This window comes from Vigna unguiculata, chromosome 5 (assembly GCF_004118075.2).
Source record: "Vigna unguiculata cultivar IT97K-499-35 chromosome 5, ASM411807v1, whole genome shotgun sequence".
NCBI lineage: Eukaryota > Viridiplantae > Streptophyta > Magnoliopsida > Fabales > Fabaceae > Vigna > Vigna unguiculata.
The window spans coordinates 29,595,824-29,615,070 of record NC_040283.1 but is presented as its reverse complement, the minus strand read 5'-3'; the positions used below and the strand labels follow the sequence as shown (position 1 = coordinate 29,615,070).

The following is a 19,247-nucleotide window of genomic DNA, read 5'->3' as shown; positions in this document are numbered from 1 at the left end:
CTAATATATAACCGTAATTAATTCTAAGAAATTATATCAAAATTATATTTATTTAAGGAATATAATTATTACATATTCTTTATAATCATGTAAATATAAATAGTAATTCGTTTATAAAAAATAACTTTGAAATCTGACAAGAAAATCCAAAACAAAAAAATTAACACCTGTTTTTTACTCTTTAATCTTGACTAAAACTCTAAACTTATTATCACAAACAATGTTTTGTAATTAAACTTCTAAAAAACATGATACTGACATTTCTTAATCTAAACAAAATAACAATCTATGTCATCACAAATAGATTATTCCAAATTACTTAAAAACACATAACATATAACACATAATACATATCAATAATTAATTATACGTAAATATATAATTATATCATTGTTAGATGAATTTATCGTTTGAATATATTTAAATTGACAATTAAAACATCTATAACTTTTAAATTAAATTATTGATTTATTGATAATAATATTAAAATCTGTTTTCTAAACAAAAGTTTTAAAAAACAAAAACACGACTCGTGCGTACGCATGGGTCTCATGCTAGTTTGAATTTGAAAATTCTGTAACATCGTCTCAGATACGTTACAGTGTTGCATTTATTACTTTGTAAGGAGAAAGACCGAAAAACCAAAAAATTGAATTCTTCAAAGAGTAAAATGAAGGGTAAGATAGTAAATTAACTAAAGAAAGCTTAAATGACGAAAAACTCGAACCTACAGCTTTTGCAATGAGGACATTAATGGAAAACAAAATTGTGAAATGACGAAAAAACCAGAAAAAAGGACAACTGTCAAAAATTTAAATAGGGGTATTTAGGTATTATCCCTACCAGTTTGTTTTCTTATAGTTATAGTAGATAAATGCAACAAGCCTTTTAACCCATTAAAAACATTTTTATCAAATTGAAAAGGGCACACATAAGACAAAACGACATCTACACTATGTCATACACTCTACAAATACAATCAAACTCCAAGCTTTGTGATCTTCAAGTCATGTCCAGATTTAACAGACCCCTAGATTGATCATAACGAATCTCATCAATTCTTCATCAACCACACATGATATCATGCACTTGCTTCATCAAATCCATGCACCAAGGTCACTTGTGCTAACAATAGGTAAGCACGCCAAATGACTCAAATTGCATGTCACTTGTCCAACTCACGTGTGGCATTTTAACTCTAGCATGGAACAAATGCACATTGATTTCCAACTTAGTAGTTGGTTACCTTAAAGTACTTCAACAAGCTTTGGATAGACAAATTAACTTGACAAACGTCTTTATCGTTCACTAGTTAATCACTTCACATCAGCTACACCTTTACATAATTCAATATCAATATCAATACAAAACCAAAACCATTAAACTACACACTAGAATTTATTTAACAATCTACCTAAGTGCAAATATGTTCTATGAAAGATATTAAAGTTTCCAAAAATAAAATGTAAAACTTCTGAGATGCAATTAGTTTAATCATAAAGGTTAATATGCAAACCAAAATTGAAATAAGAACTAAGTAGACTAGATAAAAACCTATACTAAACTACAATATATCTAACTAAAGGATCTAAAAAGAGCTAATTAGCAAAATGACACTCTAAAAACCTACACTGAAAACTATGAATTAGACACTAAAACAATCCTAAAAAAGTGCAAATGGTCTAGAAAAATTTCATCAAATTGAGACTTATCAAAGACCTAGTGGAAATTGCATATATACCTCTTCATGAAAATTTCCAAGAAAAAAATATATTATTGATGTTGTTTATTTAAATCAATTGTTTTAACTAGAAACTATCTAAATGGTATTAGTTGAGTTGTACCCAAAATTGTAATACCCCTTTCAAGATGTCACGTGCGACATCCCGACTGGATATTACGGATTTAAATAATGAAATAAAGAAAACAATAAATATGCTCCATTTATTATAACTTTATTAAATAAATAAATAAATAGTCCAAAATCCATAAATTATAAAACTAGAAGTATGATAAAAACATCCATAGATGTTTACAATTTATTCCAAAATCATAAAACATAAAACTCCCAAGCTATCCCCGCTTTGTCGCTAAGTCTCACCAGACACACACTGATATATATATATATATATATATATATATATATATATATATATATATATCACAATCACACCCGAGGATTTCCATTCTTTGATTCCATACCACATGGCCACCACTATGTTAATCGTGTTCTACGTCTTCTAGTGAGTATCTCAAGATGTCTTGTTGTCATACCTATCAGCCACAGCCGATAGAGCATGTGCAGGAAACCACGCTACGGATCATACATCGTAACGCCAAGTGGAGTTCTCAAATACGAAAATAGTTCGTAATGTCCCAAGACTACCAAACTCGTCAACTAATTACTGAGGAGGGCAATCTATCTGGACCCATCCGTACTGGCCACAACCAGCACACTCACACCAGCAACACTTGCCAACCCGAGCTCAGCTCAAGGGTTCCTTGTGTTCATCCGCCATCCCGAGCTTAACTCGAGGGATGTCATTCCGAGCCACAACTCTAGAAACGCCACATGTTTAACCCCTATCCCGAGCTCAACTCAAGGGATACGTTCTGAGCCACAACTTAAGGAACACCAGCAGGTCGACCTTTAAGATATCCCAGAAGCCTTGTAGATCACGTACACCAAAACAAACAACCACCATTGCTTCACGATACCGCCTAGCGCAGCACCTCAAGCGCCAGGCGCATCATGCCTCCAAACCGCTTGGCGGAGAACACGTACCGCCAAGCTCCAAGCACCTCATCCCTCACTGCCCTGCATCTATCGCCTGGCGGGACACTCTCTACCGCTAGGCACCACGCATACATGTTGCTCTCTGAATCCAAGCTATCACCTGGCGATTCGCACACCACCGACAGACGCCATATCAGTAGTTGCAGAAAATATGATTTCTGGTTTAGGTTTTGACTTACTTTCTCACACACTCTCTCACAATTTCACTTAACTAGTTCCATCGTCATGTATTGCGCACATCATGAGTGCCTACAGTACTCTATCACCAACAGGATTACCAATCCAAAAGTTCCTCAATTCCAATTGTGTTAATGGTAATCATTAGTATCACTTATTCCCAACTCGCTCATATGCCTTCTATCAATGATTTGAACCCCACTTGCCTTAGAATTGAACCACTACTGATATCAACCCAGTTCTCCATGGGTCAGATTTATCTCAAGGTATTAATCTCCTCTAAGGTCTGACAAGTTTACTTGGATTCATCCTATTTATTATATATATACTTGTATGAGCTCTTACTTCCCATATCATTAGCACCTTTGCAATGAATTCCCTATATTATCTAACTAGTCACTCAAAATCACCATTTACACTTCACCAAATACTGAATTTAATTCCCCCTTTGCAATTGTACAAGATATCTCCAAGGCCTATATCTAAATATTGTCTCCAACTTTGCGCTTATTAAGCCCCTAACCTTCCAGAATCACAGAGCCATCACAACCCCGCAGCCACGCCAAGATAGCTACCTCTGCGATGGCACCTGGCGATGCATAAGATTTCTGGGTAACTCAGAATTTGCTCCATTTTGAGAGACTCCCAAAAATTCACCAGTTTGTCTTCTCTCTGTCCAATTCCTTCAGTTCTCACACGATTTTCCCTATATTTAGATTGACGTACAACCCACACTCAAACCTTACCAATTTCTGCTAGAATTTCACCTCCAATTGATCTCACAATTCAATTGAAACCAACTCTCCCTTCGATCAGAATCATCCCAGAGTGCACAAAACGTCAAAATTGAACCAAAAGGCTTGCGTCGCCTAGTGGGTCGATTCCCCACCGCCAGGCCCTTCATCAAACCCTAGAAAACGGGGTGAACAGCTATGCGTCGCCTGACGGTCGGGATTTTACCGCCAAGAAGTTCCTCTTCAAGAACCCAGTAATAGGATAAAATGCATGTGCTGCCTGGCGGCTATGAATAGCCCGCTAGGCGGTTTCTGCAAATTTTCCAAAAACGCAAAAATGCATAGACAACAGAGGTTCATGGATAAAAATCATATACATATTGCATACAATTCATGATTAACATAAAACTAACGTGAGTAACTCCCCTAACCTGGATTTTCCTTGCAAAAATTGAATATTCTTCAATTCTTCCTTGTTCCCCAAATGGTTTGCCTTGGTCCTCTCCAAATTAGCCTTTAAACTTCACTTTAAACACCAATTTCCACTCTGAATTCTCTCTCTAAAAAATTGTAGTTCAATGGCAGCTCACAAAACCCTTCTCTCACTCCTTTTTCCCTCTTTAATTGCACCTTAATTGGGATTAATTAGCCCAAAACGAAAATGGCTTAGTGTATATGATAATTGCCATTCAATGATTCATTGTGGACTCATTTCCAGCCCCTCTTGGGGGCTAGTTCTCTCTCTAAAAAATTGTAGATCAATGGCAGCTCACAAAACCCTTCTCTCACTCATTTTTTCCCTCTTTAATTGCACCTTAATTGGGATTGATTGGTCCAAAACGAAAATGGCTTAATGTATATGATAATTGCCATTCAATGATTCATTATGGACTAATTTCCAGCCCCTCTTGGGGGCTATTTCAGCTAGGGTTTCCACTACCCTTTCATATTCAAGCCAAAACTAAGTTTAGCAAAAACAAAGTTTAATTTGGGGTCTCCAAGGTTTGAACCCAAAACCATGCTAATGTCAAATCAATACACAACCATTCAACCAATTCATTTTTCGTGATGACTAATAAATTAAATGATTATATTATCTCTCAACATGATCAACATATATTTAAAGATAATAACAAATAAATAACACACAATTTGCTTACATAGAACTTAAACCCAAGTCCTCTCACACAATTAAGTACTCACAATCACTTGAACTAGTACTTTTCCACGTCATACAAGTATTAATTAAATGCCTTAAAGGCTCCCATTATCCGCATTAATTAATTAATTAATTAATTAATTAATTAATTTTCACGGATCTTACATCACGTGTAATTTTATAATCACCAAACTTCCAAAATATAAAACTTTGATACCACCTATTAAATAGGAAAGTTCACAACATTGTTTTTTCCAAAAAAACACTTGCCAAAAAGGGCATTTGAACAAAACTTTATTATTCAAAATAAAACATTAATAAAATAAACCAAACCAATTTAATTCATAAAAAGAAAACATAAAGACAATTTCTTCCAAGTTCAAAACTAAAAACCAATCAACTATTACATTTATCTTATTCAAAAGTAAACATTTTCCAAATGCTTTTCACAAAAACTCCCAAAAGCTTTCCCACAAGCTACTCACAACTATACATATCCACTAACATCTGCATCAACATATGCTCCTGTATAACACACACACACATACTATACGATCATAGCATAAACATAAACAACACACAAAATTAACAGTGAGCTAACCAAATAAACATCACATATAATATTAATTATATCATTGTCGTAACCGAAATCGCGATGAGATGACGAATCAAAAAGAAACAAGTTTGAAAAGAGATTTTGGAGTCGTCACCATAGTTATTTCTGGAAAACTATGGAAAACCATGAAAATAAAACAAGTCTGTGAAAAACCAGATTTTTAACTTCGGGAGTCGATTACACATGGGGAAGGTGTTAGCACCCTACAACACGCCCAAGGACAAGACCTTTAATTAAACATGCAAATTTGATGTGATTTTCAAAATGTTAATTTTCCCTAAAAGTAAGACAATAATACTAAAAGAAAAAATATTTTTTTTGGTTTTTGGGCCCAATAAGGATTTACTTTGGTCCTACATATTCTCATTGAAAATGAGAAATTACGGTTATGTAGTTCTTTACGATATTTGGAAAAGTATTTTGAAAATGATTTTGGATTTTTGGGAGGTGAACCTGACAAAGATTGGTCTTGCTTCTATGTAGCTCACAATGGAGAATCAAGAATAATGTAGTTCTTAAGAAAGAATTTTTGGTTGAAAATGTTGATATTTTTGTATTTTAAAAATTTTATATTTTTTGGTATTTTTGAATTATTTGAAAATCAATGTCACACGACACAAGCAGCCCAAAAGAGACAGAAAAGAAAAGTATTATTTATTTTTATTTTATAATTTTGTGATTTTTATATTATGAAAACAAAAGTTTAGTGTAAGAAAAGTGAGTTATTAAAAAGAAAGTGAGGTGAAAGTATGAAAAGAATTTTAAAAAAAATAAAATAAAATAAAAGCCCAAAACAAAAAGCAAGACAAAAGAAATAAAAAAAACGGTGTGCAAAATAGTAAAAAGGTGGTGCAGGAGATAGCCATTGGAGATATGTGTAGTGAAAGATGCACTACAATGAGTAAATGAACGTCTAGCCCATAAATAAAAGGTGTGGTGTACATGAGAATGGGAGGTGTGCAGTGAGTCAAATAAAAAAACAAGTCCAAATTAAATAAACAAAACTTACTAATGTGGGGTGTGTGCAGGAGTGTAAGATTAGTAAACATCACGTTATACACGCAACATAAAAGTAAAAAGAAGGTCCAAAACTAAGAAGAGACATAGGGGTGCACAGAGATTAAAAAAGGGTGTGCAAGTAAATAACATGGTCAGACCCAAATTCATTTTAGAGCCCAATCAAATAGGGTTTCAGTTCTTCTTTGGTGATGAAGCACAACAGTTGTTCCTCCTCACAAGGCCAACCAACGCACCCACGAACCACAATCGTCGAACCTGCCACCGTTGATGGTGTCGTCGGTCACCAGCGTCGCTGCCTCCCACTTTCTCTTCTTTTTCTTGTTTTTTCTTCCTATGTGCGAGGCCCTTTCTTCTTCCTCTATTGCACAAAAAAACATTGAAACTAACCCTGTGGCCGCCATTGACTACGTTGATCAGCCTCGAGCCACTGCTCAGACAGCCGTGACCGAGACCGCCACCACAGCACCATTGTCGTGAAGACGTTTCTCCGCTCAAGCTTCGACCTGTCGTTGACGATATTTTCTCTTCCTCCTGTGGTTTCTCTGTTTTGTTATTTTTGTTTTGCACGTGGGTTGATGAATGGAGGACCACGAGTGATTCTCTATATGATTGTGTTGAGACCGAATTAAGAGGGTTGTTCTATGTTGTATTCACGGCTCGTTCAATGGTGAAAGTGTTGATGGGTTATGAATGAGGAAGGAGAATGGAGTCAGTGGTTTGGAATGTGAAAAATGAGGCTTGGGCAGTTAATGTGATGAAAGGAAATGGAGATGGAGGTAGTCATGAACAAGCAGGAATGAGGAAGAAAAAGAAGATGGTTATGGTGATTATGAGTTGATGAAGGATTATCTTGTTCCTTTTTAAGATTATTGAATATGGTGTGAGTTGATTAAGAAAGCTAAGTGAAATCCCCAATGGACATTAAGATAGCATGCTATCTAGATGTGAAGGTTCCTTTCACAAAGCTCAAGAGAAGAAGATGAAGGATTTATTCAAAAATGAAAAGGAAATGGAAAGCACATAAACCGTAGAAAACCAAGAACAATTAAAGGAAGAAGAAAACATAAAATGGAAAGGAAAGAAATGGTAAAAAATGTGAGAAGCACGCCACTACAAGGCTAGGCTAGAAGCCATGGCAACCTTGAAGATGAGTGGATGTGTGCCGCCACTTGTTATGCAAGATAAGGCTTAAAAGTATTCACTCCCAAGGGAGGAAACTCTCACAAATGGTTGAGACACAAGAGTGTTTTTACTTCAAAATGTTCAACCCTTTTACATGTCTAGGAGCACCTTTTATATAAAAGAGTTTAGGGGCCTCTAAGCAAATAAAAGATACCTAAGGATGTATCTACAAAAAACCTAACCCTAGCTTCTAGAAACTAGGTCAAATAAGGTTACAAAAATGAGAGACAAAAGAGCCAACTATGGTGTGTGCAAGGCTAATTTCGTTCTAGCACAAAAGGAGATAAAGAATGTGTCTCATATGTATCCAAAAAGTGGCCAAAGTGTGCTAAAAACAAAGGAGACCAAAGGTACATAGGTACACTTGCTTCATGCCTTTTACTTTATGCTTTATGCCTTTGCTTTACTCTCTCCTCCACATCATTTATGCTTCCCAATCACCATGCACCACCTAGCATTGCTTTCTTACTCCTAATTAACCTACAAAGCAAATAAACATAGATTAGCATGTTGACTTAAGTCAAGTCAACTATAGTTAACAAGTCAAACCTAGTCAAAGGTCAACAAGTCAACTAAAGTTGATTCAACTAAGTCAACTTTGGGAATCAAAAATAACAAACACAAATGAAAGGGATGAAGGATTAGTGAACTTCCTTTCTAAACATGCTTAGTCTTCTTAAGCATGTGCCTCCATCCTTGGTTGGGGTGAATCCTTCATCATGAGTGGATGGAATGCGAAGGCGGAACCAAAGAGTGTTATAGAATTAAGAAACTGCATTGAGTAAGTCCTTTGGATATGTTGTAATAGGGGCGTGAATGCTTATGGACATGTGTTTCTGAAGATGAAGAATATGGAGGTAGTAGTGAAGTGATGATGGTTGTTGTGCTTCTATTCTATTTTTTCTTTTGGAGATGACAAGAAAAAACGAAGAAGCCGCATGTGGGTATGGTGATTAAAACTATTGGTGGTGTCTTCTCTGAGTTATTTTTACTGGAGGTAAAAAATAGTTTTGGTGAGTGATGGAGTTCCTAGTTCCGGCAAGGTGAAGATGATAAGGAAATGAGCAAATATTACCAAGTTGAACATTGGTCCAATAAGTAGACCGAGTCCATAAGATATATATGATGATGAGCTTAAGTAGATTTAAACAAAATAAAAAACACCATGAACAATGCTCAACTCAACATAAATTCAGCTCATACATATGCATCATCAGTTTTAGGCCATGGGTGAAAGCTATCAGAATTTAGGCACACTTACCTCAATGATGAAACCCAATGCACCAATCACCTTCTTCCTTTTTCAGCTTTGGCACGTTTCTTTCTCCTCCTCTGTTTGCAAAAGCTTCCCCTTTGGCAGTCTCACCCTCTCGTATTATTATTCGTAATCGAATTCTGAAATTCAAAATATCAACCGAAATCGAATTTAGAAAGCGAAAAAATTAATTCTATTTTAAATATTTTTACTTCTTTTTAAAATTTATGTTTTCTAATTTTTAATTGTTTTTTTAGTTTATTATTTATTGTTTTATTTATTTATTATGTTTTCATACTTTTTAATATATATTTTAAAAATAAAAAAATATTAATATCTATATATATAATTTTATTTTTATTTAATATACTGAAAAAAAATATAAATATAAAAGTAAGAAAAATTAAAATAATATTAAACTTTAAATAAAAAAAAACAAAAAATAAAAAATTTATTCTGTTTCATTTAATTTTATTTAATATTTAAATTGATTTTAAAATAATAAAACTTTAAATGAAAAAAAAGAAAAAAAAATATATATATATATATATATATATATATATATTCGTTTTTTTTAAAAACACACACAAACACACACGCATGCACGCACGCACGCACACACACACACAATTTTAAATATGATTTTTTTATTCTTTTTTTATTTTTATTAAATTTTTTATAAATTATATTAAAATAAATTTAAATTTAAAAATATAAAAAATAATATAATTGAAAACATTTTAAAAGTATGATTAAAATTAAATATTTAAATTTTAAATAAAATTCAAAAAATTCAAATAAAATATAAAATACTATACAAATTAAATATGTAAATAAAATAATTATAATAATATCAATAAAATAAATAAAATAAAAAATAAAATAAAATTGAAAAATAATTTAAATTAAAATAGTAAAATTATAATAATTTCAATTTTATTTTTTAATTTCAATTTTAAAAAGAATTAAAAATATTTAAAATAGAATTAATTTTTTGACTTCCGAAAGTCGACTTTCGGAAATATTTTTTGACTTTTGAAAGTCGACTTTCGGTAATGTTTTTTGACTTTCGGAAGTCAATTTCTGGTAATAATTTTTGACTTCCGAAAGTCGACTTCCGGTGAAACATTTTGACTTCCGGAAGTCGACTTTCAGTAATATATTTTAACTTTCGGTGATATATTTTGACTTTCGGAATTCGACTTTTGGTTATATATTTTGACTTTCAGAAGTCACATATTTTGATTTTTGGAAGTTGATGAAATTTTGGGAGTGTGATGTTCATGGGTTTTTTTAAATGGTTAAAGAGTTTTTTAGAAATTTAAAAAAAGTTTGGAGGTGGAGAAAAAAATGCTTGGAGGTGTAGGAAGAAAGACCCAAATCTAGACTTGGAACTATATTTCGGCCCAATCCATTTCCTCATCTGCCAGTGCCACCGGTATCTCTTTCTCTCTCTATGTTTCAGTTTTCCCTGCAATTTCTGTTTAGGTTTTCCATTTGGAAGCTTCGTTCGAAGAACATTCATTCCCAAATTGGCTTTTCTCTTCGCGATCGCTGCTTCCGAAACTGAACAAGTTGAAAATTTGCAGAATGTTAAAGAAGGAAGATACAGCGAGGTAACATTTGGGTCATCACATAATTATACAAAAAAGCTTTTACTTTCTTCTGACATTATTTTATTCAATATCTTGAAGCTTTAATTTTGTTTTTGGTCAATGTCTTAGAGCCTCATTAATCTCCAATTTTACTGAAATTGTTTCAATTTCAAATATTCATTGGGCTATTATTGATATAGTCAAGTTCCTATGCTTATGCAGTTTGGGTATGATCATATTAGTGTCTCCTGTATTATTAATGTAGTAGAAGAGTTGGTAATTCGGGTCCCAGCTAGAGCTTTGAACCTGCTATTGTTTTTTGCCCTTATGTGAACTCAATTTACTGTTTTCTGTTTGCATTGTCGTTTCAGAATTTGAAGACTCATTATGGTTTGACTCCCAGTTTATCCTGAATTTCCCTTGATCATAAATTTTTGTGTGCTGTTGTTTTACTCACAAGATTAAATTTCCAGCTGAAGCATTGCACATGAATTTGTCAAATTTGCTGTTTTTTTTTCCTCTGCTGACAGTTTGCTTGGTTCGTTCCTGTCTAGATTAAGGTAGCAGGCACAGAGTAAGGCATTTCATGGCAGGCAGTGGCCTGCAATCTTTGGGTCGTGTGAAGCTTACTGATTTAGTCCCTTCCGACGGTTTACCGTCTGATTCTTATAAAATATCCGTTTCTATTCTGTCACAATCTCTGGCTCAGTTTTCTGCAGTCATCATCCAGTTTCCGGCAAGTGAAGGTGCCCTTCTGAGATCTGGTTTAGAATCTGCTCGCCTTTATTTTCATCAAAGGGAAACATACCCACCTGAAGATATAATCCATAATAGTGAATCTCGTGAGTGGTGCAAAACATCTGGTTATTACGCAGATCCTCATTGGTGGCAAGAAACGTATGACTATAGACCTGGATTGACGCCTTCAGAACCTAATAATTCCATTGAGTTACCCCCGGCAGGTTTGGCAGACATATTTGCCTTATTTGGGAAAGCAGCAAGGGATATTCTGGATGCAATTAGCTACCATTTGAATTTGCGTAGCTCTCCATTTGTAGAAATACTGGATAATGTTCCCCTGAGAAATAGGGAAATTTCATCTTCAGTCTTGTCTGTTTGCTGTCATGCAAGGCCATCATTCCAGGGGCCACAGCATCATAATATAACTACTCAAGAGGATGGTCAATTGATTATGTATCCTGACCATGATCACCAGGTTGATAAAAGCATGCTATCGCTTGTCAAGTCTGACAGGGCAGGTCTACATGTAAGAGACTTTCAAGGGCGGTGGATTCTTGTGGATGGAGATCTGGGACCTCAAGAAGCTATTGTTTATCCAGGGCTTGCTCTTTATCAAGCAACTGCAGGATATGTAAACCCTGCATTGCACAAAACCGAAATTAATATGGAGGCTAATATGTATGGACGATGTTCTTTAGCCTTCAAGCTTTTGCCTAAATCAATGACCAGCTTGGATTGTTCTGAAATGCGAGCGGCAGGTTTTGGAATTGAAGCTCAGTTCCAGCTTCCTGTCCCTGTGGATGATTTTATGCAAAGATCTCATCCAACAGATCATCTCTTTAACCGGCCTAGTTTCCAGTGCTTCAATTTCCAACCAACTCATGATGGTACTTTTCAAAACTTCATTTAGGAACATGCTTAATTTTGTATAATGCCTGTGTTAATTAGTGATATCTGTAAGCTTTCAAGAGTTCTGATAATAATTTGGAGGAAAGTTACCATTCCTTTTTCTATTATCAACTGAGATTGTGAGGAAACACATTATATTCTGTTCTCTCCTAATCATTCAAGGAACTAGAATGAATTTTAAAGCTTTCTTTTTCCCTGGGGGTGGGGAATTAATGTCACAGCAAATTATTTGACTGCTAGAAGAATGTGCAGAACATTTATCCTCTTTCTTGTGTGAAGAATGTAGGTATCTTACACACCAGACGAGTGCATGTTGGTTTCCTTAATTTTCCTTTAATTGAAAATCCCAATATTGCTTGATTCTTAGGAATATTACTATATTAGAGAAAATAGGAAAATAAAATTAGTTGGTACAACTTCATTTTCTTTATATCATATCCAAGCCTCTCAAATATGGCATTACTTTATCTTTTGTTGTTTATCAGCTCCCGACACAAGTTAGGTGACGAGCTGGTAACATGTTCATTTGCTTTTGGGATAATGCTTATTTGCTTAAGAACAAGGAAAAAGTCCATAATTCATTAAGTTTGTTCTTAGATTATTTTTCTGGCAGAACTGTACCTTTTTGGCATCCTGATTCTTTGAAGCATAAACAGAAATTTCAGTATTTGGTGTTTCATAAGAATTTTTCTGTTTCATGAGTATGACTATATTGTTGTGATTGAATTAGTGTGAATTCTACGTTGAGCTTTTGGGAAAATGCTTATTTGCTTATTAGTAAGATAAAGGTCAAGAATTCATAAAGTTTGCACTTGGATTAATTTTCTGGAAGAACTGTACCTTTTCAGCTTCCTGATGGTTTGAGGTTTAAACAAAAATTTCCTTATTTAGTTTTTCTTGAGAATTTTTCTGTTTCATGAGTATGACTGTATTGAATTGAGTTAGTGTCAATTCTACTTTGAGAGTAGTCCTTAGTGGAAAGTTTTTAACAGCAGGTCCTTGGGTCGATGAAATGCTGGTACAGGATCTATGAAGACTTTGATGAGGAGAAGGAAGCAAACTCCCAAAAGCAAGCCTTTGCCACCTTCCAAGAGGTTAAGGCTTGAGGCGCAGAGAGTTTTGAAAGAAAGGGTCCAGGATATTGCAGACAAGAAAGGCATCAAGCTGCGGTTCTGTAATCTCAAGGAATGTGAAAGTCACATTCACAGTGTAGACAGCCCATGTGCAAATATACGAATGGAGATAGGGTGGCCTCTTGGTGTTCCTTTTGTCCATCCTCATGATTTACCTAACAAGGCAAAGCTGGGTTTTCTTGAAGCATATGAACCTGGTTGGACAGAAGCCCATCTAAACTCAGACAGGCAAGTCAACACTCGGCTAACTTTAATTGTAACTCCTTTTACAAGTTTCATGTCCATATGACTATTCATATTCTTCATTTCATCTAAAATTGTCTGGTAAAATAGTTGTAGTGTATCTAAAGCCTAAAATACGCATAATTTTTTCATAGTGATGAAATGGTTAAGGAAAGCTGAAGCTTAACATAAATGATTAATTTACATAATTGTAGTTTATAGCCAAGTCTCCTTGTTACCCTTTCAACGTGTTCAATGCTATGATTAGCAACATGGAGAATGTTAAGCTCTTTAAATTACACATGAAAAGAACCATGGAGATTGCTGATACTTTGAAATATCCTTTTGTTCAAAGACTGCGAGGCTGTGGTTCTTTACACTAAACTTCCTGTTGTGTTTACTTAGTTACTAAAATTGGAGTGAACCAAATTGCCTTATGTTACATAGCAATGTTTAAGACATAAAATACGTTGGCTATTTAATGTCAAAAATAAAAAAACCTGAAGCTGAAGCTTGTTGATGGGCACATGAAATCTAGTTATATAATGATTCAGTGGCTGAGAGAAGAGCCCAAAAAAATGTTGTGGTTGGGTAACTTAGATATAATGATATGCATTGCCTTGATTCTAGGATTTTGTAGAGTAGTACTATTCTGATTCATTTGTCAGGTAATAGATCCTCTAGCATCTACGGAGTTCACTCTCTATGTTAATTTATGATTAATTTGACAAATTAAGTTTAACATAATATGTTCATATTTTGGTGTCTGCAGGAATCAGTCCCCCTGATTTCCAACATATGGGCAACATATGATCAGGTTGTGAAGATGGGCCTATACTCAAGAGGGCTCTGAACCTATTAGTTGCTAGGTTTTAGACTTTTATGCCTGCTGTCTATATATGCAACTTTTGAAACAGTTGATTGAAAGAAACGTGCTGTTTTGAATTTCATAGATGTTTGTTGTACATTTCTTAGACTCTTTGGATTATTAGACGCCAATCCAATCAAAATGAAGGGTAGACTCAGCTCTAAAGGTGATGGAGGTGTTGCTGGCCACTATCAATCAACCATGTATAAAATGAAGAATACATTTTACAGGTCAATAGAACTATTTCAACCTGGAGGAATGCAATGGCTATCAAATCGCAACAAGTTCAGGCGTAACTTTCTATCCCTGATTTATGTCAAGCTACCAGGAAATGCAGACAGGATAGTGTTGTGGTGAGATAACACTGTAGCCTTTTCTTTTCGTTGTAGAGCTGTATTTCGTCATGGAGCTATGTTCAGCTATAGCTTGACCTGTTTACTTATTTTGCACAATTATAATTGTGAAATTAGAGGCTGTGCATATCAAGAGGCATTATCTCATTGATTGTATGTATTTCTCTTATATTAAAATAATATAATTTAGAAAATACAAAAAGTAAATAATTTGTTAAGTTAGAAGAGTGTTATCAAATCCTCAAAAGTGCATACTATCTCTGACACATATATATATATATATATATATACACTATTTTACATCATGAAATCTGGGAAGCTTGTCCTACAGGACTTTGGATACGAACTATTAGCCCAAGCTCTACAAAAGCTAAACCGCTTCCAACGTCTCAAAATAGAGGACATCCATTATTTTGACTCATGACCTCTGGGCTAATTCTAATTCATTCTTGAAATAAATTTTTATATCGACTCATTAGATGAGTGAGCTCAAAAAATCTCACCCTAAAATCACAATATAAAATGGGTTAGGTTAAGGGTCAATTAGGATTTGACTCATAAGACTTTCATTAATCTTAACTCTATTTTATAGATATATTTCTAACTTCAATTACTATTCAATTTCATATAAATTTATAGATTTTTAATTGAGTTTCTATTAAATTTTTAATGATTTATTGTACTAAAAAAATATTATATTTTTTAATTTTAATTTTTTGTTAAGTGGATGATAAATTATAATTTTATAATTATATAAATCTTAAAATCTTAGAATCCTTTAATTTTATAATTCTATAAATCTATGATTTAACAATCTAGAAATTCTATAACTTCATAACTCTCTCGATAGCTATAACTCAAATTCTTAAGTTTATAAATTTATAACTTTATAATGCACTTTTGAATTATATAATTATAAAATTAATATGGATTAGGTAATAGAATAATATATCAGTCACACCCACTTAACAGAAGGATTCAATTTAAACTTTCCAAAACTAAGGTTTGAAACTTAATTAAGCCTATTTTAAATTATAAATTGATATCCAAATATTTTATATTGATTATAAATTAGTTTTTAATTAATTTTATAATATGCAACTTAATTTGATGACAATCATCTTAGGAACTTACAACTAGGTTCAACTTTAGTTTTCTTGTTTTTAAATATATAAATAAATGTAAAATTGTATAGGTTTAGTTTCTGGTGTAATTAGTAACTTTAATTGGACTTGTATTTTGGCTCGTGGTTCATTGTATTTTGTTTGAATAATGATAAATGTGTGCAGCTGCAATCCATCTTTCTTCCATCCGGTATCTAACTTTGGGCTTTTGAATCTCGATTCAACGTTGAATTTCAAATGTAACCAATTCTCCATTCATAATCATCATAAAATAATAATAAATAAAAGGTTTAGCTTCTCTTACCTATTGAATCTCTTGAATTTTCCTGATCAGAGGTTCTTTCTTCTAATAGAATCTTTCTGCACCATAAGATGACTCTCCTTCTTTGCTCTCCTAGTCTTAAAAAAAATTATGAGCACTAGTTCCACTTAATTCTAATAATCCACTTTAAAAATACACCTTTTACTCTCCCTTTTCAAGATTAATTCCACTTAACTCTAATAATAATCAACATTCAATAATCTATTTTTAACTTTCCATGAGCACCACTTCTTGTCAACTACACGCACACATACATTACAACTAATACCCTCACAATAAAGCAGACCAAATAAATTATAAAATTCTAACAACCCATAGCTAATGCTTTAACTTATGTTACCTTTCATCTCTATTTATGTGTTTAACTATTAATTTAATTAATACACCTCCCGTCCAATTAATACCTTGAAATGATAATAATTTTTCCTTTGTTTTACAGTAACCAATTGTACTACTATTCATCTTCACTCCAATATAAGTTATTATTTATTAATTCAAATAATATCATTCACGTTTAACCTATATCCTGGAATATTAATTATTTTACTGAATCTTACCGTAATTCATCCGGAAATAAACACACAATTTTCTCACCCTCTCTTATTATACTTATAAATTTTAAAACTCTTTTACTGACTTCAATATCAAAGATTTTTTTGCAAATAAATCTTTTCTTTTAAATAATGAGAAATTCAATTTCAGCATCACCACTTGAATCTTACCATATTTATTCTAAAGGTTCACGTTCTGAATCTCATTAAGAAAAAAAAAATTTCTCTCGACTCTCTTTCCATCGTCTTCAATAGAAAAGAACTTTGTTATGTCTCCCTTTCCCATCCAATCAAACATACCATAAAAATATTATAAGCAAACTTTATAAAGAAGCCGAGTTACCCATAAATATTGAGTTGCTTTAAAAAAAGGCACATTCTTTGAGTCATATAGGTTTATGTGGTTCAAAATGTGTGCATAAAGAAAAGTACCAATGAGGACGCAGTCAAGAATTACGCATACGCGTGGAAGTTGAGAATGTGGAACAACATAGAATGAAAAAGACTTGCCACAATTCGTGGCAACCAGAAAAGAACCCATCTGGCACAGAAGATTCATATCCAAACACCGACTTCGTTCTGTTGTCTATAATGATAATAACATCAACGCGTTTGTATATTTCCCACACGTAATTTCGTTTTCCACTGCATTAAGCAACCATGGCCCAGATAATCTATATATACTACAACCACATGCATATTTCATTCCATATATTTCCAACTTCACAATCTCTTACGTAGTATAACAAAACAGTAACTTCATCATCTTCATCATGAATCACTTCAACAATCAGCAAGAGGCCCCAGGTAAGTTTCATTGTGTCATTCAGCATAATGTTGTATTTTGGCACCTTAATCCGTGGTTTTTCCTCTAAGTTTTTACATAAAGCTTAAGTTGAAGATCATTCTTAATGGGATTAATGAAATGAATGTTATTATGATGCTGCAGTATCATATCCACCTCAGGTTCAGGCCTATTCTTCAGCTCCATATGTTAGTGCCCCACCACCTATGGGATATCCTTCCAAGGATGAACCTGCAGCTGTGGGGTACCCTCAACAAAGGATTCCAGAGGAAACTACGAGCAGAGGAGATGGATTTTGGAAAGGATGGTAAGTTCATAGCCAAAATCACTAAACCCTTCAACTAGTTCTGTCATTTCAGGAAATCAAATCTTTCTTTTAACCTCTTTTCCTTCTTTACCTGTAGTTGTGCTGCTTTATGTTGCTGCTGGATCCTGGATTGTTGCTTCTGATTCAATCATCGCACCAAATTTTTTGTCATTGTTAGTTTCGTGTATTGTATTCTTTGTAGTTTGTGTAGAATAAGGATCTTTGTCCTCTATCGGACAGCATGTATTTTTTTATCCATTTGGTGAATGTCGTTCTTTTATGTTGTACACTGAATTCTTTTTTTATTAATTAATTACTATTATAAGATTTTTTTTCAATAAGAAAAAATTTATCGTAAATTATTGAGTTTGAGAACGTTAAAAGGTTTTGCGTAGGGTTTCCATTACTTGGTGTTTCAATCTCAAACGCCTTCAAAGATGGATACAATAGAAAAAGAAGAATTATCCGTTGAAATAATTTTTGTCAACTATGCGAATTAGAATTTTAGTATCAATTCGAAAACAAATAAATATAGGGAATTGTATATTATTACAAATATGTTATATACGCATAACATTCTTTCAAAAGGGTCTACCAAAATGGATCTATCAATATTCTCTCAAACGACTAATTGTATTGAGACTTTGTCAAACAAAAAGTGAAAGCGTGCGACTTGATAAATATATATACAATCTCTAAAAGCAAAGAAACAAATGATAAGTATTTAGTGTCTAGTTGAAGATTATTACAACCAAAATCGCGACGGGACGATGAACAAAAAATAAAAATATAATAAAAAAAGAGTTTGGAGTTAACACCATAATTATTTTAGAAGATTAAAAAAATTATAAAGATAAGAACAAGGTCTATGAATACAGATTTTGAGTTCGTGAGTCGATTACACATAAGGAAGGTGTTAGTACCTATAATGTTCGTCCTAAAGACAATATTCTTAATTAAACGTACAAATGGAAGTGGTTTTTTTAAAATGTTTATTTTCCCCTAAAATATTAAAAAAAAACTCAAAAGAAACAAACATTTTTTTTGTCCGACAAGGATTAATCTGTATCTCCATTTATAATGGAGAATTAGGTCACATAGTTCTTTAAGATCATTTTTGAAAATTTGTTGATTTAATTTTTTTATTTTGAAAGTGTACTATACAAAACTCGGACAAGACCGATATGAAATAATACTTGAACTTGGTCGTTGGCTAATATTGCTGGAAGTACAGATCAAGTACAAAGGACACTTGCTTAACAACTAAAGTGTATAGATCTTGTAACCCTTCTACTCAGAAAAGGCTGCTTACTCAGAAAAGGTCGCTTACTAAAAAAGGATCGCTTACCCAAAAAAAGGCCCCACTTGGAATAAAAC

At 33.3% G+C, this 19,247-nt stretch overlaps 2 protein-coding genes across 2 annotated transcripts; both read left to right on the top strand.

The window, feature by feature from the left end:
- The first annotated feature begins 10,378 nt into the window (after positions 1 to 10,378).
- Positions 10,379 to 14,903, top strand: LOC114185817. The gene is made up of 4 exons (XM_028073744.1): positions 10,379 to 10,556; positions 11,090 to 12,163; positions 13,210 to 13,546; positions 14,313 to 14,903. The coding sequence occupies exons 2-4, from the start codon at positions 11,122 to 11,124 to the stop codon at positions 14,326 to 14,328; spliced, it is 1,395 nt and encodes a 464-aa protein (XP_027929545.1). The 5' UTR covers positions 10,379 to 10,556; positions 11,090 to 11,121; the 3' UTR covers positions 14,329 to 14,903.
- Positions 14,904 to 17,452: 2,549 nt separating this feature from the next.
- Positions 17,453 to 18,179, top strand: LOC114185938 (cysteine-rich and transmembrane domain-containing protein B-like). Its single transcript, XM_028073905.1, has 3 exons — positions 17,453 to 17,565; positions 17,708 to 17,870; positions 17,968 to 18,179. Exons 1-3 carry the CDS (start codon positions 17,532 to 17,534, stop codon positions 18,011 to 18,013), a joined length of 243 nt encoding a protein of 80 aa, XP_027929706.1. The 5' UTR covers positions 17,453 to 17,531; the 3' UTR covers positions 18,014 to 18,179.
- Positions 18,180 to 19,247: the final 1,068 nt, after the last annotated feature.

Bases quoted from the DNA above. Each gene is read 5' to 3' on its own strand.
- LOC114185817 (XM_028073744.1), top strand. From the start codon at position 11,122: ATGGCAGGCAGTGGCCTGCAATCTTTGGGTCGTGTGAAGCTTACTGAT. The intron at 12,164-13,209 runs GTACTTTTCAAA...ATGCTGGTACAG, and splicing joins TTTCCAACCAACTCATGATG to GATCTATGAAGACTTTGATG.
- LOC114185938 (XM_028073905.1), top strand. From the start codon at position 17,532: ATGAATCACTTCAACAATCAGCAAGAGGCCCCAG. The intron at 17,566-17,707 runs GTAAGTTTCATT...ATGATGCTGCAG, and splicing joins CAATCAGCAAGAGGCCCCAG to TATCATATCCACCTCAGGTT. The intron at 17,871-17,967 runs GTAAGTTCATAG...CTTTACCTGTAG, and splicing joins GATGGATTTTGGAAAGGATG to TTGTGCTGCTTTATGTTGCT.